The sequence below is a fragment of the Phoenix dactylifera genome, chromosome 12 (assembly GCF_051530095.1).
Source record: "Phoenix dactylifera cultivar Ajwa chromosome 12, Ajwa_hap1_PhDact_Kaust_v1.1, whole genome shotgun sequence".
Classification (NCBI taxonomy): Eukaryota; Viridiplantae; Streptophyta; class Magnoliopsida; order Arecales; family Arecaceae; genus Phoenix; species Phoenix dactylifera.
The window spans coordinates 27,511,117-27,538,917 of NC_143201.1; the positions used below are offsets into that span (position 1 = coordinate 27,511,117).

The 27,801-nt window shown below is 37.9% G+C and overlaps 2 protein-coding genes and 1 long non-coding RNA gene across 8 annotated transcripts; 1 reads left to right on the top strand and 2 right to left on the bottom strand.

The window, feature by feature from the left end:
• Positions 1-2,611: 2,611 nt before the first annotated feature.
• LZF1 (light-regulated zinc finger protein 1) lies at positions 2,612-9,431 on the bottom strand. Its single transcript, XM_008795928.3, has 3 exons — positions 9,003-9,431; positions 3,608-4,036; positions 2,612-3,085 (listed from the first exon to the last, which is right to left on the bottom strand). The coding sequence occupies exons 1-3, from the start codon at positions 9,189-9,191 to the stop codon at positions 2,813-2,815; spliced, it is 891 nt and encodes a 296-aa protein (XP_008794150.1). The 5' UTR covers positions 9,192-9,431; the 3' UTR covers positions 2,612-2,812.
• Positions 9,432-13,082: 3,651 nt separating this feature from the next.
• On the top strand, positions 13,083-16,731 carry HEI10 (RING/U-box superfamily protein). Of its 6 annotated transcripts, none has more exons than XM_008795926.6 (8): positions 13,195-13,374; positions 14,237-14,362; positions 14,452-14,524; positions 14,791-14,836; positions 14,917-14,947; positions 15,195-15,450; positions 15,570-15,733; positions 15,962-16,731. In XM_008795926.6, exons 2-8 carry the CDS (start codon positions 14,293-14,295, stop codon positions 16,231-16,233), a joined length of 912 nt encoding a protein of 303 aa, XP_008794148.2. In that variant the 5' UTR covers positions 13,195-13,374; positions 14,237-14,292; the 3' UTR covers positions 16,234-16,731. The 6 variants fall into 6 exon arrangements, with proteins under 6 accessions (XP_008794146.2, XP_008794149.2, XP_008794148.2 ...); XM_008795925.6 differs by having other exon boundaries at positions 13,196-13,374; positions 14,163-14,362; XM_008795924.5 differs by having other exon boundaries at positions 13,083-14,362.
• A 3,004-nt stretch (positions 16,732-19,735) lies between these two features.
• On the bottom strand, positions 19,736-22,882 carry LOC120111941 (uncharacterized). Its single transcript, XR_005513446.3, has 3 exons — positions 22,722-22,882; positions 22,454-22,635; positions 19,736-22,357 (listed from the first exon to the last, which is right to left on the bottom strand). It is a non-coding gene; the product is annotated as an uncharacterized LOC120111941 (long non-coding RNA).
• Between the last annotated feature and the right edge of the window lie 4,919 nt (positions 22,883-27,801).

Sequence of the window (27,801 nt, forward strand, 5' to 3'; positions counted from 1 at the left end):
ATTGGAAATTGTGGGGTACCCTTTTGGGCGGCGGCGTCCGCCCACGGCAACGTGCGTCCGTCTTGGCTTCCTTCCGTCGAGACTGCCGCTGGTTAACTGCAAATGGTCATCAGAAGGATGAAAAATGAATTTACACTAATAATTATAATATTTTATACATTTATTATTGATTATACTATAAATATAATATTATATTACATTATACCATAATATATTGATATGTTATGTTAAATAATTTAATATTATATTAAATTATTATTCTATAGTACACAGTATTATAGTACTATATTATAATAATATTATATTATATTATATTAATATTATACTATATCATATTTTTATGTATTAATACATATTATATTTTATTATGCTCTGTTTTATAATACTAGTAATGTCCTTTATGGTCATTTTGTCACACAAAAGTACTTTTTCAGTTTGTTTACCAAACACATGTTAAAGCGCCACAGCACTTTAGAAATGTAGTTACCAAACAGCAAACAGCTTTTTATAACAGCTCTACTTCAAACAGCTCTACTTCCAACAGCTCTATTTCCAACAGCTCTACTGCCAACAGCTCCCCCAAACAGGGCCTGAGGGATCGCGCTCGCCGCGCTGGCCGTCCCTTCAATATTTATGTTGCTGCTTATCGGATTAAAAAACAGCCTACGCCGCAGAATATTTTTTCTAAAAAACTAATGATGTAAGATCTGAAAAAATAATTTTAATGTATTTAGTGAATCATAAAAAAAATACGTTTTGAAGTAATTTATGTTTGATTGAATATTTATTTTTTAACAAAATTATTTGAAATATTTATTATATTTTTAATAAAAAATTAATTATGATTTTGATGACCCAAAAATAATTTTGAAAAAAAAATTAAATTTCTAAACAGCGAGAAAAAGTAGTTTCTTCATTCCTTCATTAATTCTTCTTTCTAAAAAAATTATTTTTATAAAAATACTACTCCTAGTAGCTCAATAACACCAACTTTGATAAATAATCTTACGGCTTTGTTTTCCATCACTACTCGAGCTTTGTAACAAGAGCCAAAAAAAAAACAAGTTAAACTATTTTTTTCTTTTTATTATTATTTTTTAATAACAACACCGTCGATAACACCTCTACGGCGAGAACAATCAGAAATTCCACGACAAATCTAACAGATCTCAAAAATAACCTAGTCGCACAGCCCACCTGATTAGCTGATCATGCATCGCACCCACCTCATTCATCAAATCCAATCACGCCATAGTGATATATCCTCCCCTTATATATATATATATATATATATATATATATATATATATATATATATATATATATATATATATATATATATATAGGGATTGATAACCTACTTTCTGTTATGGTAGGTTATCAATCTACCCATTTTTCATTAGACAAAAAATACCCTGACTTTTTATAACTTTTAAGGGTACTTTATGTCTTTTTACAGTCTCACATTTACTCACCCTCTTAACCCCTCCAATTAATGCTCTCTCCCCCTCTCTCTCTCTCATACATATACATATACATATGCATACATACATACATACACATACATACATACACATACATACATACACATACATACATACATACACACTTATACATACATACATAGACATACATACATACATATACATACATGCATACGTATGTATGTACATACATGCAAACATACACACACACACCGGAGAGAGAGAGAGAGGGAGAGAACATTAATTGGTGGTTGAGAGGGTGAGTTAATGTGAGATTGTAAAAAGACATAAAGCACCCTTAAAAGTTACAAAAAATAAGGATATTTTTTGTCCAATGAAAAATGGGTAGATTGATAACCTACCATAACAGAGAGTAGGTTATCAATCCCCATATATATATATATATATATTTTCATGAGACAAAAAATACCCTTATTTTTTATAACTTTCAAGGGTACTTTATGTCTTTTTACAATCTCACATTTACTCACCCTCTTAATCCCTCCAATTAATGCTCTCTCCCTCTCTCTCTCTCTCTCATACATATACATACACATACATACATACATACACACACATACATACATACACATACATACATACATACATACATACATATAATGTGAGATTGTAAAAAGACATAAAGCACCCTTAAAAGTTACAAAAAATAAGGATATTTTTTGTCCAATAAAAAATGGATAGATTGATAACCTACCATAACAGAGAGTAGGTTATCAATCCCCACATATATATATATATATATATATATATATATATATATATATATATATATATATATATATATATATATATATATATATATATATATATATATATATATATATATATATATAAAAGGATATATACATAAAACGTTATATAACAACTGCAACTGGTCTGAAACTGAAAAGCAAGAGACATATTCGGAAAGCCGAGCTTAGGTTCATGACGAGCTATTGTCATCAAAGCGTCCGGGATTCGCTAACCCGACAAACATCACAACATGTCAATCCGAAACAATCCCCTTGCACCACTAACTTTTGCATAAACTTGCTGCCGAGACAAGTGAAAACAGAACATAGAAAGAAAGCTTCAGGAAATCGAGCTCATTGCATGCCACAATCAGAAAACCAGAAGCAACAATGGCTAGCTATTGGGTGACAAAAATCGAAAGCTGATTGTACAAGGACAAAATGCAATAAGATCAACACCTGCCACAACATTAGATTAAACTAATAGGGTTGAGAACAAGCAGCACTTCTAAATGTGTACAGCAACCATTATAACATGCCTTGCACGATACTGTTGGTTTCATATCACCCAGGCTGTTAGCATGGCCGGCAGCGCTTTGAACCGACGGCTGCGTAAGTGCGGGGATATCGTGTGGAGCATATATCAGGTACAAAGGCAGCATGATCAGATGCAGGATAGTGCAAGTTTCTTTGCCAGTGAAGTCCTGAAGCTGTGGGTGGAGAAGGAATCTCCGGCACCGCCCATGGAATCTCCGGCACCTGGCCCAAGCATCTGTCAGCATCCAGCTCTTCATCAGCAGAACGATAAACTGGCGACCCTTCAGAACTTCCAAGCTTAGCACTGTCAGCCTGCGAAAGAACATCAAATCAATAAAAGAAGTACATCTACTTCAAGTGACAGAAAATATTGTGAAGCAGCAGGTGTGGATTTTCTTTTTACTACATACTATATATGTCCTCTCTTTTAAGGACCAAATGACATGTCGTATGTTCTGGGCAGAGAACTTTCATCCATTGCCTTCCAAAGCAACAGTCAGTGCAATTGCAACTTGCCACACTACAGTCGAAATTAAACCGGTGACCGACATGGAAGGTACTGTTCTATTCTGGAATTTCTAGATGAGTCTGATGTCACAGATACGGAGGTTATCAGAAAAAGGTCTGCAAATAATTGCCCAGGCTAAGGAGCTCGTTCTTAAAAGAAGATAATTAATTAGATTGAGTGGTTCATTGCCCACTAAAACTACAAGAAGACTGATTAGACAAGAAGAGTGACACATATTGCAAGAAGATAATGCTCTAGATGTAAGCAAATAATATGACAAAACTTTGTATGTTGTCACATAAAACAACATATTTATGGAGACTTACCTTAGAAGAACCATGCTCCGTGAACCCAAAGTTTTGGCTAAAATCTGCGAATCCAAAGAATTCATCCAAAGGCCAATCAGGTATACTTCCAGGCATGGGGACACCAGAGAATGACATCTTGCTTGCTGCAAGACCTTCATCCTTGCCTACTTGGCTGGAAAACACTTCATTAGTTTCACTGGACAGAGACATAGAATGACTTCTTTTTGGCAATGACTTAGAGGGCGATTCTGCAGTTTTTTCTGAAGCATTCAATTTCTCATTAACAAATGACGCAACTGGCTCAGTTGGTTCTAGGCCTACTTGCACCCCTGTTATTAGAAATCTTTGATGGGCAGAAACATAAGGGTTTGCAGTGTGTATAGCAACATCGCATTTCCGACAAAGTAAGGCACGGTCTTCCAAGCAGAAGAAATAACCAGAAGCTTCCTGAAAGAGGAAAAGTTCAGAATCAATAATTAGAGAAGAAATGAAGGGGTTTACACATTGTCAAAGTGATACCCAGTTGTTTTTTAAAGGAAAATTCAGACAGGTCAGTAAGGTAGTTATGAATATTGCACTTATGTAACTTGCTTCACTAGCAACCCAAAAGACTAGGCATTTATGAGAGACAGGTTCCACCAGGGGGAAAGTAAATTTTAGCTAGTAACAAACAAAACCAGCAAAGTTAAACTAGAATTTAAGCAAAATCTAAACCATACATGATAATCAATACATGAGACAATGCGGGAAATAAAATAAAGCAGATAGCAAAAGACAAATACAATAAAGAAATGCAGCATAAGGGGAAACATTGATATTTCCCATAGGGATTTCCGTTATCGATCATATTCTATAAAAACCCTCAGTATTGACAGCTTACATAGTATCCATCAAATGAGTAGACTGCAACAATAACCTTCCATAATTTTGACCTTACAACCAATAAGCTGACTGTTTGATTTTATTCAATGGAAAGTATCATATTTCATAAACATTTATTAGATTTAATATCGCCTGACCTTCTTAATGCCATGAGATTCAGTTCACTACTTCCTTCCTTTCTTTCTTTTTTGGTCTTTTCTCTTCAACTTTTCTTCTTCTGCTGTTCTTGATTTTCTTCCTCTGCTTTCATCTTCATTTTTTTTGGGTACATTACTTTTATCTTCATTTGATTCATTGTAACAGAGGATATTTTTGAAAGTTTCTTCTTTATTGTTCTCTTTAAATTTTAACTTAATCAAATTTAGAGCTGTTGTTGAATCAGGTTTTGATTTTAGCCTACAGTTTCATCACCTGTTGATAAGTTGTGCAGGAACCAATAATGCTGGAGATGTTATGGCTGCATGTCAAAAACCTCCTCTTATTTTGATACAGTGAATGCTTTAAGGAAAAAGAATAGGTGCAATCTAAAGGTCCTTCAATGTGTCAGCTGGTCCCGTATCAAGTTAAGGCCCCAATAGAATGAATTTTTATCTAGACATACCAACTCAAATCAAGAAGTTTATAGGGAGGTGGGTATTCGCTGATAGAATGCAGGCTCAGGATTTCATGTTATCAAGTATTGCCCCACTTCAACATTTAAAATCTCCTGTTAATCAGTTTTGTTTTTGCAGTATATCACTTAGAACAGGGTTAACAGCATATCTGTTGATTACACTAGGACCTTGGGGGAAGGAAACAAAAAATCATAATCGCGTAACATAATCAAATGGTAGATTTTCAAAGGATCGGAGCAAGGTTGAAGTTTTTGATCTGTACCAACCAAGTGTAGAGTGATGTGAAGTATAATATTTGAAGGTAAGCCGATGAAAAAGATCATAACATGCTACTGGAATAATATTCTTTAGAGCTGCAATAGTAATTTAGAAACCATAAAAAAGTGTATTTTTAGTAATAACATGGTTCAACATTAATTTGAAAGATCCGAACATTAAACATGATTAAGTTCTTGTTCTTCTCTTTCAATTATCAAAAGCATCTCGCATTGCCTGCAACTTTAGGAGAGGTCTGCCTCTTTAAAACTGGTGGACTTCGTGTGCCAGGAGTAAATCACTCTGCAAGCTGTGGGAAGGAGAAAAAAAGACCCAAAACTGTCTCCAGATTACATTGTTGGTGCTTGTAGGCATCTTCACTGAAAACCTCAACAGAAATGCCAACAGATGTTTCAGAAGACAATTGCCTCTGGCCCTCTGTCTTTAACTTGTACAGCCGCAACTTAACCAACACAGTATTCTCCATGACATGAACACCCTTAAGGTAGAGAATGCTACAATTTTGAGGTTCTGAACAACCATATTCTAGTAGTGTTTCTTCAATTTTGTCAAGAAAACGTATTGTCAACCAACATATCATCGGTTTTTGCATCCATATTTTGATTCCTCAAGATGGTTCAGGAGCATTTAATCAGATGTACCACACTTTTTTTTTTCTTTTTCTTGTGGGCTTTGGGGGTTGGGTTTGGGGGGGTGCAGGGGGCTGTGGGGCATGAAAGGTTCCCCTCTGTGAGTGGATAGGCAGGTTGGATTTAACAGACCAGCCATGAGGCTAATTATAGTTATTCTCATAACAAAATGCACTAACAAGCAGATTATTCAACCTCAATAGTTGTGGCAGAATATTTAACAGTTCACTTCTCTTACTAGGAGATACGTTGTTCTCATGATTGCCAATTGTTGAGCATGCTGATTGACTACAAAAAGCCCCAAAAGACATGGAAGCTATGGAAAGATGTAGAAGCGAGGTCATGCCACAGACAATAGGTTCCTGATCCCATTTCATGCTTTTCTAACTTCCTTGGAGGCGACCTGTCACATGTCGATCTCAACAAAACCAGTGAGGAAAATCCTACCCATGTAATTTATCCATCACATGCCCAGCACCTCCCCTTGTATTGGCTGCATCATAAGATCCATCAAATTTCAATTTAACCAGCTGTTTGTCAGGGTTGCCACATAATGCTCGTCCAAAAGGATTTATTCAGCTGATTGGATGAAGCATTGAGAGCTATCTCAATTACCTCATGAAACTCTTCCTCCTCGTTGAAATCAACATAACCAAAATGGCTTTGAGGCCTGCATTCTCTCTAATATTAGATTATTCATAGACTTCCAGGGTTCTCATGGTATATATACCACAGACACTATTTTCTTACAGATCTTTGCCCCCTCCTCTCCTAGTAGAGTTTTCAAATTATTTTGCAATCAATTAATACTAAATAAATTATTAGTTTCTACCAAGGTTTGCCGTTTCGGAACCGGAACCCGTATTGGTACTATGTTGGTACAGAGTTGGTACACCGATACAATGACTGATTCGACATATTGAGACTTGGTACACCTGCATAATGAATCTGGTACCAGTATGATACGGTACACCTAGTATAGGTTAGTATGCATCAGTATGGCTGGTATTGCTGCTCTATATTCCAAACACACCAGTAGCAAATCTCCATGTCCAAGCGATCAGTTCTCTTCTTGTCATGTGTTATGAGTTATACAAAAAACTGTGATTATCTAAGTTTTGTTTTGTCAAAATAACTAAACAAATAAATACTCTATTTTTTTTATTAGCTTATTTCAGAATTTACGATCTTTGTTAGCAACCAAAATGATGGTTAGAGTTTTGTAATTTTTAGTTATGAGTCAAGGTTTAAGTATTGCAGTGTGGGGATGCACAAGTATGGTTTGTGATACAGTACACCCCAGCTGCCCAGAATAGGGTGGTATGGCATGATAATATTACAGTACGATTAGTTTTTAAACCTTAGCTATGGCTGCCCACGCATAATATGTATTGGTTCAATGGAAAAATAATCTGAGTGGATAATAAAATGTTATATGTTGTGAGCAAAATCTCATCATCTATTTTTGCTTTCCAATTATGAATGCACTGAATATTTCTAAAGGTATCTGAAGAAGTATCACAACTCAAGAAATGTTGGTATTTACTATTCCATGCTTCAAAGGTGCATGGCCCAAGAAGAGCATCAAATCATTTCAACAAAATTATATAGTTAATGAATTGTTTGAGAAATTAGATTTGTGTGCAAATGAATTGATTAGCTTTAACCATGAGGCTGGGAGAGTGATCAAAAGCAGATTTGGGATTTCCAAACTTGACTAGGAGGCACAAATTATTTAAAAATTCACTAGAATCCTAACACCGTAATTGTTATTAGTACGCAGCTACACAATTAAGGAATTCTCCTCCAGAGGCTCAACTAGGTGCAATTTTCTCTATCCTTAAACTTCCAAAAGTGGTCAAATAAAAGCAGGTTCTACATAAGATTAATGATCGTAAATGTGTTAATCTATATATTGATACTAGATGGCTTAGGTCTCCATCTGATATGAGATCCAAAAAATCATGACCATACATTGGCAAGGAGAATTAGTTTTCATGGAAAAGTGAGAAAGATTACCAATTGCTAAACTAACATAAAAACCAAAAACACTGTCATGGTTTGCATTGCTTGAATTGAACTCCTGCAATTGATGTGATTATTAAAAATTGATGATCTAACAAACCACAACAGGGCTTGAGATGTAAAGACGGATTACTATTTAGACCAGAGCTGGTGTAAAGCAGAAAGGATATATTCCCAATTGCATTCTCATGTCACCATGATGCGCTTGAGAGCCAATTTACTAAACAACCACGAAGAGTAGACATTTGTTTCATCAGCAAGGTGGCAGACTCATACATATATGCGTCCTACGACATCTAACAAACTGCCAGTTGAATGTTCACCTCTGAAATTTGATCGAATATGCATATTTGCAAAGGCAAAACTAAAGGTCAAGAACCTGCAATATCTACATCAATCTAGACTGGAGCTGCGAAAATATAAGGTTTCAAGTTGATGACTTTGACTCCAACCTGTTTCAAAACTGACCAACTTCTGCCCTGTACAAGCTGGGGTCTATTTCATGCAAAATTGGACTGGGCCAGAGAGAATAAGAACCAACAAACTCTTTCTCAAGCAGAAAACCAAAGCCCGAGAAAAGGGAGGGTATGAATTATCCCAACACTTCCCCTTCCGTTATCTTCCCTCCCCTGTCAATCACTCCTCTTCCACATCACCTCGAGCATCTGAGCCCCATCATTTTCTACGCTCACGTTTCCTCATGGTGGTTACAATCAATTACTTCAGTTCAAAAAACATCAACTGGTTCTAAAAATCTCTTTTTTCCCACTAAAGTACATCAAAAAACAGGAAATTAACCAAAGAAGGGGAAAAGGGGGGAGTATTAGCAGAAAATAGTCATAGAAGTATAATAGACGATCAGGTAACATTAGCATAGCAGATGACGAAATCGAGGACCAATTTCCTAGGCAAACCGATAACAAAATCAGAAGGAAACCAGCAAAATTAGATAAAAAGGAAGGGAGAGGTATGGAAGGGGGATGAAACCTGGCAGATGTCACAGTTGGGGACGCGAGGAGACGAGCCGCCGCAGAGAAGGGGCACCCTCTGGTGCTTACCGGCGAGCTTGTTGGCCGCGTGCACCTTCTCGTCGCACGCCCAGCACAGCGCCGCCTCGTCCGCGCAGCATAGCACCGTCGCCTCCGCCGCCTCGCACGCATTACACTGTATCTTCATCCTTCCCTCCCCTTCGATTTCAACCGATCGATCAATAATCTCTCTCCTTCAAGATATCGAACCCTAATTTCCCCCTGTGCGTGCGTGCGTGCGTGTGTGTGTGTGTGTGTGTGAGAGAGAGAGAGAGAGAGAGAGAGAGAGAGAGAGAGGAATTGCTCAGCCGTGAAGATGCGGGTTCGGCTTTAGCTTTTTCTTCTAGCTTTTCGCTGTGCTTTACTTTTTAAGGCAGGGTGGTGGGAGGAGAGGGTAATGGCATTTTCCCGTAATTCCGTTGCGACGCGGGAAGGCCGACGGCCACATGGCCCATCGTCCATTTTTTCGCTTACGTCACGTGACGTCACGACCGCCCGCCCGCGCGATATGTCGGCTAGAAATATCGCAAACACTACTGTTTTTTTTTTTTTATGGTAAAAGCGGCATTTCATATAGCTCAAACACTACTGTTTCTTCTGTTGTCCTCCAAGGCATTATGGGCAAGATGTTCCACATGATCTCATTGGGAGATTTTAGTGTACAACTAGCATGGACGGTTCAGATTCATGAGTTAGCATTCGCTTATCTTGTTCCTAGGAGTTGCACAACTTAAACACTGTGACTCGCACTCGCGCCTGCAACGGTAGTTGCAGGGGAATAGTACCAACGATGACGTGATTGCTAACGTAACAAAGCACGTTGCGTGGGCCCCATATCATGAAGGAAGAAGGCGAAACTGGTGTTGCCTGTTCAGCAGATCGCAGCTTAGGCTGGGAACACACCAGCGGGCGGCGCGTCCACAACGTGGCCCGAGGAGAATGCGAGCACGTGTCACAACTGGCGAAAGATCTTCTCAGTTCTCGTGCGTCCGCCTCTGATCACCGTTCCGTGGACATCGCTGGTCCCGCGGTCCATCATAGCGTACGCATATTCGGCCAGATGGACGAGGAGTACCGATCGGATGGTCCGGATTCGAGGCTCAGCGAAGTTAGCTGAAATATCTAGGCTAGATCTAAGCCATTAATTATTATTCTTTATCGTAAGCATGATTGATTTAGGGAAAATTCAATGAAGTCGATATTGTTAATTGCACCGTCAGCTAGATGCGTTCAGACGTCACTCCTTACGCTTTTCTCCCGGTGACGCCTTCTCGAACTTTTCCAGCTAACGGAGCAGGAAACATCGTAATCTGGGAGGTTAGCAGGAGCCGTACATATTTTGCCACGTATGACGAGACCGTTGCGTCCCGAATCAGCCAGAAGAGAAAAATCTAGCTTCAGGATCTCCGCATAGAAATCATTGTGCTGATCGTTTCCCAGGTTAATTAAGCTCCAATTAGTGATGGAACAAGTGAAGCTTGATCTCAGAGTCCTTGCTCGGAATTAGTTTTAAATCAAGCTTGATCAAGCACAGCACAATTATATCCCTAAACGTTCCATGTGGCTACATGTTTGATTAACAATAGATGGTAAATGATCAAAATGGTTGGAATCGGAGCTAGAAAAGAATCTGTCAGCTGTGTTGTATAACATGAGGTTCTTGTCATGTTATGGCCTCCAAGAATTTGTATGCCTGAAATTAGACATGCAGGGAGTTTGTTGCAACACGTACAACTTGATGCATTCTAGATGATCAAACAATCTAGGAATCATGAAAACTTTATTGGTGCAAAGAGCCTTACCAGTAAACTAGCATGGAAAATCTTTAGTTATACCAGGAGTGTGCACAACTTTGGTTTTAAATACATGACTAAAGGTGAAAATGGATTGGATAATATCCGTTGGATTTATTTTCGTATCCGAATAAATCTAAATATAGATAAAAATTTGAGCATCTGAATAATATACGTATCTATATTTATCAAAAAAAAATAGATATGGATATGGATAGACAACTATCCTATCTGTATCCGCATATTTATAACCCTATTTAATTTTACATAGCATCCATGAATTTTTAAGAAAAATAAATGACTACATTAATATGCTATTAACTTAATTATCATCCACTTAGTAATATATTTGATTCGTGGTCATAAAGTTTAATTATCCGATTTATATCCATATTTATATCTATACTTTTGATATCTAATTTGTATCTGTATCCGTTTACAACAAATATGAATATAAATTTTTGCCTCCGACTAACATCTGTATCCGTATCTGTATTCGTTAAATAAAATAAATATAGATATGGATATATCAGTATCTGATCCGTATATGATCCGATTTCAGCCTCAACATTATGGTTTTGCTAGCTTGTATTAGATATCAGTATTTATGTACACAACTCAATGCAAGCCCTGCAGTATTCGTTAGCCAGTAATGCAAACACACTGTGTCTCTTGACTTGAGCTATTTTTATTGGTCAATTTTTGGTTGGCTGTATAAATTTACACAACCTATTTCAAGACGCATTTTTAGCCACATTGCCAAATACATTTGAACGCCAATCGTTTAATGTCAACAGCTAGAAAGTACTTCTCCGGACAACAGCCATGGCAACCAATCCTCTCTCCCTGACTATTGGCTTTGAGCCCGTACAATTAAATATTTTAGCAAGCTTTTAATGCCTCACATTGACACATGCCCTGCACCATGTTAAGTGCATAGATCCGATGATAAAGTCCAAAGATTTATATATCAGCATTATAGACAAACCCAAATAATAGAAAAATTTTAAAACAAATAGAATGACTCGGTTTATACGACCAACAAAACTTGAAGCCTTTCTCCCAGTTTGCAATGTTGCTGATTTCTCTTTCCTGGTTGGACCGGAGCCCAGATCTATCAAGGACGACTTGTCTTAAGCCAAATGTGTAGCTATTTTAAGGATTACTCAAAAAGTCTTACACCTTCACGTCAAGTTGGTGAAGATATTTATTAAGACAGAGACTGCCCCGAGAAATCGTTTTTATACGTGAGACCCAAAAGTCTTACCTTCTTTATCACACATTTCCGTCATTGTTTAATTCACTAATAGATTGCAGATGCTAGTTATCCCAAGCAAGCAGCTGTGATTTTGGAGTTTTCTTTTCTATCTTTGTCCAAATGATTCCCAGCGCGGGAGCAGGCTGTTAACATCCGGCAATATGCTTGACATTCTTCAAGCAGTAATCGGTTTAGTTCACGTAGATCCGAGGTTTAGTTCCAGCCTTGGCACCTTGATAGATAGATGGGTCATCTTTTCGAGTCTCTAATTCATGTGGAATCGGTTAGTAGTACTGTGATGCAAGATGACACGAGACGATGACTTGCGCCTAGATCAAAGCATCACTCTCCAACCAGTGTTCCCATCAGGTCCACGCCAGTTAAATACACTCATCACCACCCGTTCATGTTGGTGGCCCTCATCAATAATGGCTTTTAATGGATGATGAGAAAATCAAATATGTCTGGCTCCAGCGCTTCCCTTTTTTCATTCACCATAGGGATGCACCCAAAAGAGTGGCCACCAAGATGGTAGCACGGTTGGAACGAGGTTGAGATTTTATGGAAGTGACCCAGCTTCGAAATGCGCAAGCCTCAATTAAATATGGGGACTGGATGCTCCCTGCCTAGTTTGTCTGGTGGAGTTGCCATCTGGTCCGCAGGTACCGAGGTGGTGCTGGAATGACGTAGTCACACGTAGGGCAACCCACGGGTCGGAGAGGGCACGAGAGAACTTGCGATCCGCACCGAACATTCCCTGGTGGAAGGAGGGCCCAGTGGAGGCTGCTACGCGGGTAGGTTCGTCCCTCCCCCCTCTCCTATTTTTCACCAAAGAAAAGAAAAAAAAAAGAAAAAAGAAAAAAAAAAGTGTATGTTCGAGTAAGAACAGCTGGAGCTTGGAGATGAAATAGAGCAGATCAAATATTAAGTCGGCCCGAGCTCGGGCCTAGCCCGTCAAGTTTAGGTTAGGCTAGGCGCTCCAAACGGATCATCAGGCTCATGATAAGCCCTAACGAAGAAATTCCCAGCCCATGATTAGCCAAACGGGCCTCGGGGGGCGTCGCCCGTGTCCGCCTATAAGAGAGCGGCTGCCGCCGCCACATTTTTTTGAATTTTTTTTTTTTCAATTCTTTTCTCCCTATTGTCTCTCCCAAGTCCCAAGCAGCTCGAGAAGGCGATGCGACTTTTTTAGGTTTTTTTTTTTTTTTTTTTTGGGGTACGAGATCTCGGTGCTTCGAATCAATCTCGGAATCTAAATCTGCCAATCTCGATTTGCAGCGGTATCACCTTGATCCAGTCATATCTTCGTTTAGTTCTTTCCAATCTCAAATCCAATTGCGGATTTCTTTGCCTCGATAAAAAGCTACCATATTTTTTTTTTCTTTTTTCCCTGCGATTTCCGCCAAGATCCGAGCATAAAAGAGGGTTTTCTATTTTTCCAAGTGCTGTTCTGAGGTTAATGGTGGATTCTTAGCTGTTTGAAGATTATCTTGTGCTTGGTAATTTTTCAGATTTCTACGGTAATAAATCTGATTTTGCTTCCTCTTCTTCTTCTTCTTCTTCCACTGACATCTTTGTAAAACCTCTGATGTGTAGGCATGTGGTTTCCAGTTGGTATTCTCTGGGGATGTTTTCAACTTACCCGCCCTTAATTTTGAGTTTTTACCCTAGGTTTTCAACAGATCTTTGTAAAGGGTAATCGATAACCGTAGCTCCTCAAGGATTTGTTAATTCCATTGGATTTATGCATGATGTAGTCTTCTGAAGAAATTCCGTGATTTTTTATTAGCCAAGAATATAATGTGTTAATTAGGCGATTCCCGATGATCTTCTAATGCGGTTGATTTCAGTTCAATCATATTTTTGATTCCTAGCCAGATATCATAATTGTCCTATCCCTTTATCCAAGCATCGCAGAATCGATGCCTTTATTCCAGCATTATTTATCTGTTGTCTTTAAAAAGGAACGATCTTGAACCCTAATTGCTCAAGTTTTTACCTTGGCCTTTTACTGGAGTTTATATGGACGCTTAACTCTGAGGATCTCTTTCTCTTCATCCCTCTATAGGTTGTCTATGGAGCAGCCATAATGGACAGGAAAACGATTTTGTTTTTCTTAAAGAGTCAGTTGTACTTTTACAGGCACGGTAGGTCTTGAAAATTATCGGTTACCATCGAATTAGAAGTCCAGGGATGAGATGAGGTGCAATGCTTGCTGGCGGGAATTGGAAGGGAAAGCCGTATCAACCACCTGTGGCCATCTCTTGTGTATGCTATAGCCACTCACACATTTTTATTTATTTATCAAAATGTATACGTGAATATTGCATGGTTGAATATCTTTAACACATGAAAAGGCACTGAGGATGCAAGCAAGATACTCAGCAACGATGCTGCATGTCCAGTTTGTGATCAAGTGCTCTCCAAAAGGTTTGCATCCTCTAGTCTTCAAAGCCTGGAAAATATAGATTTAATGATTATTACCAATCCTCTAGTGATATCTCTAAGAATACTCCAAAAGATTTTTGCTAGCAATCTTTTAACATCTATGATTTGAATGCCCCTTGAGGCGAATAGATGCTTTTCCCTCCAGGGGAAAAACGCAGCATAACTTATTATCCCTTTCTTTTGATACGTCATTTGTGATTTTTTTTGGTTATTATTCTGGTCAAACATCGTGAACTTCTGCCTTTCAGCCATATGAGGCCAGTGGATATAAATCCTGGTGATGAATGGATAAATGTAAGAAATACTCAAATAAGCTAAGCCTATGAGATTTGTATTTTTGGTTTTTTTTTTTCTCATTATAATTTCTACTGCAGATGGCAATGGCTGGAGTTTCCCCGCAAATTCGTATCCTATTTGTAATTTTTTTTATAATTTCTCTGATCTTAAAAATGCATTTGCTTCTGGCAATTTGTAACAAAAGCTCCAATCAACTAAAGCTTATCCAATTTGTAAGTAATAGAATTGATTTGCTCCCTTAAAAAGTACAAATTCTATCTCATTGTAATAACTAAACAGAAATATGTAGCAACTATTAAGTTACAGATTTATACAGGAGTATATATCCTCTGTTCTTTGACCCAATAAAACTCAGTCATGAAGAGTGCATATCGAAGTGTGATGTTTTACATTGGACAAAAGGAGTTAGAGACGCAATACAAATTGAACAAGCTTCTTGGGCAATGCCGACAGAAATGTGAGGCCATGCAAGAAAAATTTGCAGAAAAAATGGAGCAAGTGCATACTGCATACCAAAAAATGGCCAAGAGGTGCCAGATGATGGAAAAAGAGATTGAAAGCTTATCAAAAGATAAGCAAGAACTGCAAGAAAAATATGCTGAGAAATCCAGGTTGATCTTTTGCTGCTCATTTGAAGTATTAAAAGAGATGTTATCCATTTTTACCTCCTATCCTTTTATTTCTGTGTCGATAGGTGGATTTAATTCTGATAAAGTTCTCTGAAATCCAGGCATAAGAGGAAACTAGATGAGATGTATGATCAGTTGAGAAGTGAGTATGAGTCTGTAAAGCGTACAGCAATCCAACCTGGAGGCAACTTTTTTCCAAGAACTGAACCAGACTTGTTCTCAGGCATGGGTAATATGATGGATAGCAGAGACCCCCTCAGACAAGGTAATTTGTTACAAAATTAATCTAAAGTAATTTTTTAACTCAATATATGGACTTAACGAATTAATTATGGAGAAGATTTTTCATGTTTCAAGTTTGAATGATTGGCTATACTAATTTTGTAAATCAAACTTAATGATGTTATCCGATTTCTATTTCAAATCTATCAGAGAGCTAAATAATTTTTTCCTTAAGCTCTCCCCAAAATACCAGTTGATTTATTTGTCACAGATCGTTCGATTGTTACCCCTGAAACTCCAGGGCAGAGAGAGGATATATGGCCTTCAGCCAGACAGAAGCATTCCAACTCAGGTGCCTATGACCTTTCTGGGGGCTCACCAGCAAAGATTGCACCAGTTCCTGTAGATTCTGGAATCAGGAGACAGGCACACTCTTTTTTTGGACTTGGTCCAAGCAATCCTGCTTCTACTTTGCGTAATCTCATAATCTCACCCATGAAGCGGCCCCAGCTATCACGTAGCCGCCCTCATGTATTCACATAAGGTTCATTCTCTGGTTAGTTTTCAATAAGCTGTTCTGATGATGTTCCAGTAGACACGTGCCTATCAAGCAGGTGGCACCTCCTTTGAGGTTGAAACTGTTCCAGCTGGGATTCAGTCTGCTGGTTGATGTCTCAACCAAGACGAGCAGCATATCAACATGGTCCCTTTTAATCTTGCTGTAGATGTTTTTGTCTGACCGATCAAGCTGATGTTTCAGGTTGTAAGGGCAGCTGGGAATGTTGCTGTTCAATCATTGCCACCAGCAGTCTCTCTTCTCTCTTTACAAAATAGTTAAATGTTAAAAAGTAACTATCATTGAGACACAATGACATCATAACACTGAGTCTAGTTGACATCGTAAATAGTCAGGAGAGAGATCATTTGATTTCAGGAAGTGTCTTGATACAAGAATGCTTGTAGTGTTGCTTTTTTTATTACTCTGCATTCTAAGTGATGCAGGGAGAGGATTCTCCTCATGGTACATAGAGCTTTGAAAAATCATGTGTGCTAGCCACACTAACACAAGGTGTATAAAAAATCACAGATTGGGGGATAGGGAGGGGGGTGTGTCGGATCATAGACTTGATGGGAGTTCTAGTGTACCTGTGAAGGTTGATACTTCCTTGAAGCCACAAACAATTTTTTATATACTTCTCCTGAACCTAACATTCATTTCGAAGCTTAAATTTGGAACCTCAATTCAACCACAAGTGTCCCATTCTTCCAATGTTCTTCTTTATCAGGTGTGGTAAGCCATCTTATTCTTTTGTGCTGTTTGATGACGATATGCAGTGCGTTTATTAACTTTTTATTCGAAAATCCTACTATGTAGTGGAAGTTCTCCAGCCATACTTATTCTTCCATGATATTTTCTAGTTATGACTCCAGTGATCGGAGACTTGGTTGATACAACTGATATTTCCATAGATCAATGCAGTAGAAAAGCAGAGTTAGGATATGATACTTTTACCCACTACCTTCTGAATATAGGTTTTAACAATTTACAGACTAAGATCAAATTTCTTAGACTGCCTTTTAATGAAAAATTCCAACTAACTAATTTCTGCAATTCTGTAGCAAATCCAACAATTGGATTTTTGATGGAGGCCTTGATTTTGTGAGTATAATGACTGGAAATCTTTTTTCGCAACCTGCAGCTTCTGCTTATTCAGCATTGATGTTTCTGTTAATCATCATCTCGTGTTCAAACTTGAGCCATCAGTCGGTTGGTTTGCATGATTAACTCTCTAAATAATCATGGCATGACAAAGAAAAGACCATTATGTTTATCATCATCTCAGAAGCGGCAACAATAAGATTTTATGATTCTGTATTGGAATATATGAATCTAATGAGTTCACACTTTAGTACTTCCAATCTCATCTAAGTACCTTTAGCATAAATAATCTTACATTGACAATTGTTTGTAGTGCCGTTTCATGGATCATGATGCTTAGGGTCTCAAACATTGTATATGCACGAACAGTGTATAAACTGGACATTGATTGTAATTTGTTATACCAGATCCATCCATCCATTGATTTGCTCCAGTGCTTATAAATTATTGACATACTTTCATCAAGAACATATGTTTTGAGTACTGCAGAAACAGACTCTGCTTCTCTTGGTCTATCTTCATCAGTGCTGTGTCCTCTACATTAATCATGGTCATGGTCTATCTACATTAACGGTATGTCCTGGTTTCAAGGTTCAAGTGATCTTCCTTCACGTGTACACCTGCATATGACGCATATAGGCATGCACATCCATCCTTCTCACGCAGACATACCTATAGACATACACACTTATAGATAAACACGTGCATGATTGAAGAAATCTTCTGGGGCAGGCGATGTACATCACTTCAATTAGTGAGAGGAGTGGGTGGTTTAGGCGTTGCCTGATGAGGGTGTACCATGGACTTTGTTTATTTTTAAGTAGCAAAGACTCTTGTGGCTACAATAGTTATATAAATGCTATTATTTACAAGTTGCATTCAATTGGTACTATTGTAACAATCTAAATATTATTTGAGTTTCTTGGCCTTATATAAGTAGTTACTAACTTACTATATTTTAAAATCTTGTTGGTGTGCAACTGATATAAGACCAAACACACATCTATATGTGTACATATATATAAACAGACACATGCATGCATGTATACATTCATGTATGCATACATCCATATATACATACATATATATATACACACACACACACACATATACATACATACATACATACATAGCATACATTCGCCCAAGCGCGCATATATGGTACATACATTATATACATACATCAATACATAGATACATATGCATGCATATATCTATACATGCATACATACATACATACATTACATTATATACATACATCAATACATAGATACATATGCATGCATATATCTATACATGCATACATACATACATACATACATACATACATGGATATATGCATATTTGCATATATATACGCACGCATGCACGCACGCACACATACATACATACATACATACATGGATATATGCATATTTGCATATATCCATGCATCCATGGATCCATGCAAGGGAACTTAAGGGTAGAGCGCCTAGTTATGTGCGCAAGGCCCTAGCATGAACCAAATAAGCGTTTGGTGATGTTTCGTAGTCTTAATTGATCAGGAAGTTGCCTTTGTCCATGGGCATCGAGTTTTTAAATTCCGCGTTTTTAAATTCGAGAGCTTTAGGGTAGAGCATCTAGTTAAGTGCGCGAGACCCTCTCGGGTAGAAGTTATGTGTGCGAGACTTATGCACTGGCCGAATCAATTAAGGGTTAGACTATCATCATCATATTTGAATTCCACAAATTTAGGGTTAGATTAGAAATGCACCTCCGGTCTCGATCAGGTAGGATTGTATCGTTCACACGAAGGAAGGACTTACTTTCCTTTATGCGAATCCATTGTTGGATCAACCATCTCACCCCCTCCCGACCTCGGTCGGGTAGGGGTTGTACCATTTGCACGAAAGAAGGATTCACTTTTTTTTGGATGAATCTATCATTCGATCAGCCACAGTAGATATGAAAGCACTTCGAGCTTCGTCATTCATCCGCCTATATATCTCAAAGCAACTAGTGGGTAATCCAATGATGGATTCGAGCGAAGGAAGGTTAATCCCTCTTTTGCACGAAGGGTACAACCTGTATCCACCTCAATCCTATGGTAGTCTAAAATGTGTCAACCCTGTCCATGTTCCTTGGAATCCTCGAGCTTTGAGGATGCAAGCCCGCACCACCAGAGGAATTCCAGTCGTCCGAAGTGCAAGCACTGGTAGCTTGTTAGCTACCGTCAAAATTTTACTATGGAAGGAGGCATCATAACCAATTCTATGCAAGCTTTGAAGAGATTTTAGATACCAAAAGAACCGGTAAGATATATAGAGAGATCATGAATGATCTCATTGGGACTCGGAGAGCAGCACTGAACCTAAGATTTTTTTTTTTTTGAAGTGAAATGGAGGAAGTGAGAAACTTCCCCCGATTTATTGATCAAATGAATGTACAAAGAGTTACAAATATGGAGAAGGAGAAGTCAGCAAAACAGAAACATTTAGTTAAGCTATGGTGGGTAACCAAAGAAGACAAGCTATCCAAGATCAATTTGTGATCCTCCTCCTTTGCAGAATAGAGAATCTCCTATAGCCGGAAAGAGTTTAGGATCTTTTGTAGAGTGGTGAATATAGAGTTCTTCTTCTTGCGAAAGATTCTACCATTTCTTTCTTGCCAAACATTATAAATGGATGGCATCAATAGCACGCCCTTCTAAATGATTGTTGAACTCTCTTGCTCCTCCAAGAAGACAAGCGAGAGAAAGTTGGCCGGCCAACCTCTTATGTTCAAGCATGTCTTGAAGATAGAAAGAATACTCCGCACAGAAGAATATCTAAGGAATAAGTGTGATACGATCTCAGAACTAGAACCACAAAAGGGGCATCCGAAACTTATCGACAAACCTTTCTTTGCAAGTACCTCTTCTGTATGCAGCTTGTTTTGTAAGGCTAGCCAAATGAAAACCTTCACCTTCTATGGGACCATGGATTTCCAAATGATTTTGTAAAAAGGACAATGCTGACCGCCACTATTAATGAAATTGTAGAAGGAGCTAATTGAGAAACTGCTATTTCTTATGACTTTAAACACTAGGACGTCCTCATGCCTACTTGGTCTAATTGGAGTGCTCAAATTGGGCATTCTGAAGCTGAGTTAGGGGTCCTTGCAGTCTAATTCTCCAACAATGGGTTCTCCCACTCTATTGAGAGGCCACAGAAACATTTTCTTTAGAAGCTTTAGAGAAAAGATCACTAAAGAGAAGAGCAACTGGTATTGACCCAATGCATGCATCCTCTTAGAATCTGATGCCGTTTCCATTTCCAAACTTGGAAGCTGTGCAGTTCCAAAAAGCATGTAGATCTTATTCAAATCCTTTTCGGGAGTAGTAAGCACTTTTGATTTGTTTAAAGCAAGTGGCACTAGGCACTAGCACAGAGAGCAATTTGCAAGCCCACTTTGCCAGTAGGGCAAGATTCGAATCCTTAATGTTCTTGATTCCAAACTCCCCTTCCTTCTTTGAACGTCAAACACAGTCCCACTTGACAAGACAATGAACCCTGCTAACATTCCTTTTCACTTTCCACGAAAAAAGATATTCTCATCTGGTCACTTCTATTGGTTACCCATCTTGGAAGCTTAAATATTGACATAAGATAGGACGACAAAGCTGTGAGGACGACATTGATCGAGGTTAGTCCACCACCAAAAGAGAGGAATTTTTCTTTCCTGGATGCAAGTCTCGAGCCAATTTTTTCAAGTAAAGGCAACCAACAATGTTTTGGAAGTTTTCTGCCAAAAAGAGGCAGGCCGAGGTAGGTAAGTTCATCATAGTGGCAAAGTTTGCAGCTTCCTCTTCATCCATGTTAATGCACAAGATCGAGCCTTTGTAAAAATTAATCTTTACCCTGACAGCCTGCTCAAAAGCAACAAGTATGGCTTTGGCGACTAGAATACTATGTCTCTTACCAGCACTGAAAAGGAGCGTGTCGTCAATAAAGTGGAGACTTCTGATGCCATTGAAGCTCAGGCAATTACCTTCTATAATTCCGAGGGAGCTAGCCTGCTTAAGAATTGTAGCCAGAATATGATCAGTAACCAATATGAAGAGTGCCGGAGAGAGTGGGTCACCTTATCTCAATCCCTACTTGCACTTGATCCATTTGCCCGGAGAACCACTAAGTAAGACTGCATTTGAGGTTGATGAAAGGAGTCCTTGCAACCAACTAATCCACCTGGAAAGAAAGCTTCTAGCCCAGAACATTGCAGAAAGAAATTCGCAACTAGCCTTCTTGAAGACCTTCTCAAAATCCAACTTACAGAGAATCCCTTTATGACAAATTTTCTGCAGTATGCCATCATCTCATGAGCTGAAAGGAAATTCTCAATGATGGAGCGGCCCTTAATGAAGGCAGAATGAGACTCATCGACCAGTTTAGGAGAAAGGTGGCCAATCTGGCTGCCAAAATCTTTGCGATCACTTTGGATAAGCTGTTAAAGGAGGCTAATAGGTTTGAAGTCACGGGCAGTAAGCACGCCATCCTTCTTTGGAATAAGAGAATATATATATATATATATATATATATATATATATATATAGAGAGAGAGAGAGAGAGAGAGAGAGAGAGAGAGAGAGAGAGAGAGAGAGAGGGCAGGGGAGGCTGAACCACCAATATGTGAGAGAAATATATATATATGAGATGGAATGTACCATGTGAAGGCAGGAGGGGAATAAGTAACAGCTAGTGAAAAAAAGTAAATGAAACAGCAAGCAATATGATGAGGAGAAGATCACACCTGGCTAATAATTAGGAGTTAAGTTCAGCTTCTTATCAGACTGGTCTTTGATTCCATTTAGCTTTCTATCAGAATGCTTCCTTCCTTTGTTGTAAGACTCCACCAAAAGAAGAAACAAGAACAATCCTTGAAAGACAACATACTGTGCCATTGCAAATTCAACAAAACGAGATGAAAGCATTTCAATTAAACCAAAGCTCGAGACTTTGCAAATGACAGTAAGCAGAGGTTGAATAGGAGCTGTAGTGAAACAAAATTGCAATCTCTCAGTTATTAAAGAGGCTGATAAGAGAATATAAATGCAAAGTTTAGTCTGCTAAGGTCTAGATCGATCACCCTTGCGAAAGTCCTCCAAAAGAGCCAACAGATCATCCTTGATGGAGATCTAGTACCTTTGGAAGAAGGAGAAGGAGAAGAAGTCTGGTCCTGGAGCCATAGATCCACCCAAAGAGAATACTGCATCCCTAATTTCCTCTTCATGAAAGTCTAGCAAGAGGAACTAAGGTCCACTGCGCTATCTGCATAAATGGCACTCCAATTAATGGAAATGGAAGGGAAGCAAGAGCAACCAAAGAGATCTCTGAAGAAGACATGGAGCAATTACCAGCAATATCTTTCTCACAAGAATACTCGACGCCATCCTCCGAAAATGAGGCAATGGAATTTCTTTTTTCCTGCCCGAAGCCACCTTATGGAAGTAGGAGGTGAGGCGGATCGCGGATGTAATTAGTAAGGCGTGAGGGGAAGGTACAAGGTGACGCGATCGGCACGGAAGATGATAGGATACGTCCAAGGCTCCATTCTTTTTACCCAGTGGATGCGGACTTCTGGAGCACCTACAAGTGTTTTTTTCCTTCTAAAACTAGATTATTATTATTATTATTATTATTATTATTTTAAATTTTTATCTGATGTCTCTTCGTAGATATCCAATAAAATTAGATGAGGATAAAGAGGGAATGATGCAATAACTCTTGGCCTTATGTAGTTGAAATTCTTTGCGGGGGCGAGAACAGGTCGATCAACTCCGCCTCTGTTAATTCTGCAACTGGGTAGTCATTCTTTGCGATGACAAGATCAGGTTAGATCAACATTGCTTCAGCTAATCTTGCAACGGAAAAGCTGTAGTTAAAGGAAACACATCTTTGAATTAGAGGACGAGCATATTATGAACTCAAATGGCAGAGGTAAGAGAGGAATAATCATCCATCAAAAAACAAAATGAAATAAGTAATTGGATTCGGTTGTGCTGAAAGGTATTGCGGACATGAGCATATTAATTCCTGATATCTTTCTTTTAAGATATCCTTGAAGGATGTTTGTCAACAAAAGAATCAGTGGACTTCACATACAAAAGTTTCAGTTGTTTAGCTCTTCAAGTCCTCAACATTTCACTTTCCTCAAAATAAAAATTTTCACTTCAAGTATCTTGATTCAGTTATCTGGAACGTTTTTTCCGGGAAACACTTGATTGCATGTGAGAAACATGAAAACAGTAACTAGTGAACTATAAATACATTGTTTTAACTGAATTGGTATATGTTATTATTAGCTCTTAAGATAAACAATTAAAAATCATATGTCGAGCTAACATTATATCTTGGTACATGGGAGGCAATTTTGGACTAACCAATGGAGGATAGCCCTCTTTTAGGGTGCCCTCCGGATATCAATGGAGGTGGGATTGGAACCAAGATCTCTCCTACAATTGTGGACAACTTTTTTTTTTTTTTTTGCTACAATTGTGGACAGCCATTGCCAGAAAGCTGGTTGGCACTATTACCAATCCAATATCATTATTGAATATAGTGAATTTTTATCTCTACGAGCTAACTGACATTTTAGAAATTTGAACGTATTCATATACACTCTTGCCTTTAGGACATCCAAGCCATGTTAATCATTCTTTCAATATTCCAACTAAGCAATATGAACCAAAGGTATCATATTTGGTATGCTTATTTATTGTAGCTGTTGCAAGCAAATGTTCCTGTGATAAATCTTTGTTAGATGGTCTTGGTTAAGTGATCTAGAAGAATCATCGGACATATTGTGAATTGACTTGGCCGCAGGTTTGGTTGGGATCCGGAAGCAAGATCCGCTATATCAAAGACTCAAATGCAAATTAAAAATTTGGGTGGCCATAGCATTTAATATAGAAAGAATTTGATGATTTAACAGAACGCAAAATTGATGAAGAAGTCAATATCTAGCTTTAGTCTGAATTTAAAATTTTATAATATTTTTTATTTTAAAAAATAGTGGCTCCAACTAGGAGGGAAATCTAATCTTGATTTTAAAAAGGTAGACCTCAATTGTATAAATAGAGGTATTATACCACAGTTTTATGCATATGGATTAGAAGAAAGCAAAAAGAAATTTACTCTACTTTTCATCTAATTTCTCTTTTAGCTAGAAAAGGAATTTGATGTGAATTGGGAGACTCAAGCCTCACTAGTATAAATGGAGAACTTGTCTAACAGTTTTATCTTCTCAACAAAAAGAATGGGCTTAAAACACCATTTTCAAAAATTCTTTACATTTTTTCAATATTTTATTATGGGAGGTTTGAGTTGAGTGGATCAGATATTCTTCCTTCTTTCCAATCGAATCAATAAGCCACAACTCAGGTTTACTCACTAGTGATTTAACGAGGATCTTAGTGTTATGATTGACCGGTAGGGATGTGTACGATATCTTCCTTGGTGGATTTCTTAGATGTAAGAGATGTGTTGTAAGGAGTCTAGCATCTGGGTCGTGTGTGAAAGCTGCTTATGTGTGCTTGATGTGTTGAACTTGATCATCATTACATGATGGTATCTTCAGAGATGAGGAGGAAAACAAACAACTCTTATTTAATAATCATGTTGCAATTACAATAGAGTATTTGTTGTTCTTCCTCTCTTGGGCACTACGATAAAGGGAAGTCCAACAGCTGTATGTTACAGTGAGGTTGCGACCGAACCCATCTTGATGACCGGTTAGCACCCTCAATATTGGGCTCGTCTTTAACTTTCAGTGCACTACACTTGCAACTTCCACTAAGTTGCTTATTTATTGTTCCTCTCACCATGTAAAATTGCAATCATTCACTGAATACACGCTTCTTAGTTGAATGACAAGTTCATACACAATAGACTACTTCTTTTTTTTTTTGCCTTTTGGTTTTTGTGCATGCTGTGAAAACTTGTCAATGTTTTTTTTGATGAAGAAACACTAGTCAATGTTGTCCCACATTAACAATCTTTTGAAAGTTAAAACATCTTTTATATGAATATTTAGATTACAAATTTAATTTGGTCTGCTTTTAGCTCAAAATTTGTGAAGAATTATCACATGGAAAATCATGGCATTACTTTATCTTTCTTCTTAACAAAGTTTTTCTTGAATTTATGATAATATAGTCTTCTCAGGATATATCATGAGTCCAGCTACAAAATCATATTTCTTATCTTTGTTTGCACATATGCAACACCCTAAGAAAGAAGTTGGATAGATATTCTCCATTTGACCTTCCCCTCTCTGCTTAATTAATCTTTCCCAAGTTTGTGAGAATCTCTAAATGTTGCTTCATAGTTGTGTGAGCTTAAACTACAAAGTTAAAAAGGTTGGTCTTTTATTGCCAATTGACCTTCTAAGGTAGTCCCTCGCCGATGTTGTTAGTTGGGAACTTGACATTTATCATGATTAAGACTTGAAAGTAGGTAACTTCTTCTGACAAAGCATCTTTTTTTCCAAACCTGGAGATGGAAAAGAAATCTTTCTCTTGCACGATCAGCCTCTTAAACAAGAATTCCCAGTGCTGCTCCGGCAAACAGTGAAATATCACTATAGAGGAGTTTTTGTTAACCGTGGACATTAGAATTCTATTTCAAGACAATCTAACTTCAATCGGCACGGGAATGGACTAGCAACTCTTGCCTTGGTATCAAAATAGTGAATCTCACGAATTCTTCGGATACAGTGGCCAATTGGAAGTGGAACCAAAAGAACACTTTCACAGTGAAAGATTGTTCTAAGCAATGGTGGAATTCTGTCATAGTTTGCCAAGGCTAACCGGAAAACACCCTTGCTATAGAAAGAAAAAAAATTTCAACCAACTCCTGTTCCATAACATAATCCTCACTGCAGAAAATGTTGGCATAATTTTAGAAATCACGTAATAATCTGTATCAGCCCCTAATATTTTTCTTTATTAGTGTAATCATGTATCAGTCATTATTATTTTTCATTGTTAGTATGATCTTGTTAGAGTAATTTTAGGATCACATAACAACTTATATCAGCAAGTAATATTTTTTTTTTGTTAGCATGATCCTATATCAGCTTATATTTTTTTTTTTGTCTAGAGTCTATATACGAATATATATATAACTCTTAAGATGTACCAAATATGATGTAACAGAGAAATAAAGTTATTTTTCTCTCCATTTTTCTCTTGTTTTCCTCTTCTTCTGTAAATATTTTAACATGGTATCAGAGCTACCGATCATCTAATCTATTGTCGCCATCTCTTCCGCATTTGCTATGGCCATCATTATTATGTCTAAAAGCTTTGAAGACTCTCATTGTCGATTTATCGATTTCTGTTTTCTGATGCATGAACGCCTGAAGTTTCTCTATTTTTTTGGTGGATTCGCAGATCCTCTATTTCTCTGTAGATCCTCTATTTACTAGTGAGTCATTATTTGAAGATTGCATATTCCTTAGTAGATCTGTATATCCTCTATGGTCAGAAGATTAATATCCAAAGATCCTTTATTTTCTAATAGATCCATAGCTCCTCTCCATTACTTTTCTCCTCAGCTTAAGACCTTTGTTTATCTCTCCTCACTATTGCTCGACTCTTTTCTTTCCACCTCCGATTTTATTTGTTGCCTCCGGCTCCTTCACTACCAGTTTGAGATCTCTTGCTCCTCTTCCATGGTGCCTCCATCTATAAGAATTGTCGACCTTCGGTTGCCTTCTCTCTGAGCTCTATTCTCATTACAACTGCCATTTTTATGTCTTTTTGCTGCCATATCATTAGACAAATCAATTAACCACAACGATAGACACATCAGTCAGACACATCGACAGACATACAAGTTTAATATATTAGCCAATCAGGTCAGTCGACACATTAATCTACTACATCAGTTAGCTACGTTAACATTGCTAAACACATCAATTTGCTGCATTAGTTTTCTAATCCGCCGCATCAATTTCTAAGCTGCTATGTCAGCTTCTGTTCTTCCATATCAAATTCTATATTTTCACATCAGTTTGACACATCAGTCAACCATATCGGCTTGTGAGTTGCTATGTCAACTCTTCATCTGTCATATCGACTTCTGAGCTGCTCTAACAGCTTGTGTTTTGCCACATTAGGTTCTGTGCTGCCACGTCAGCTCTTGATCTACCGCCACGTCAGCCTTTGAGCTGTTATATCATCTTCTAATCTATCGCGTCAGCTCCAGATCTGCTACTTCAATTTTTGATTAAGTACGTCAGTTTCTAGGTACATTCGTGATCTTTTTCGAACTCAAGTTGGCACCTATAGTACCATTTTGAGTTTGAGGGAAGATGTTAGCATTCTTTTAGGGATCACGTAATAATATGTATCAGCTTATAATATTTTTCTTTGTTAGTATGATTCTATATCGGTCTGTATTATTTTTTTTATTAGCATGATCTTATTACAA

What these genes read in the sequence shown, in the direction of transcription:
- HEI10 (XM_008795924.5), top strand. Translation starts at nt 14,293, where the DNA reads ATGAGGTGCAATGCTTGCTGGCGGGAATTGGAAGGGAAAGCCGTATCA. An exon ending in GATCAAGTGCTCTCCAAAAG is followed by an intron (nt 14,525 to 14,790) that starts GTTTGCATCCTC and finishes TCTGCCTTTCAG; the next exon opens with CCATATGAGGCCAGTGGATA. An exon ending in AAATATGCTGAGAAATCCAG is followed by an intron (nt 15,451 to 15,569) that starts GTTGATCTTTTG and finishes TCTGAAATCCAG; the next exon opens with GCATAAGAGGAAACTAGATG.
- LZF1 (XM_008795928.3), bottom strand. Translation starts at nt 9,191, where the DNA reads ATGAAGATACAGTGTAATGCGTGCGAGGCGGCGGAGGCGACGGTGCTA. An exon ending in CCAACTGTGACATCTGCCAG is followed by an intron (nt 4,037 to 9,002) that starts GTTTCATCCCCC and finishes TTCCTCTTTCAG; the next exon opens with GAAGCTTCTGGTTATTTCTT. An exon ending in CGGAGCATGGTTCTTCTAAG is followed by an intron (nt 3,086 to 3,607) that starts GTAAGTCTCCAT and finishes GTTCTTTCGCAG; the next exon opens with GCTGACAGTGCTAAGCTTGG.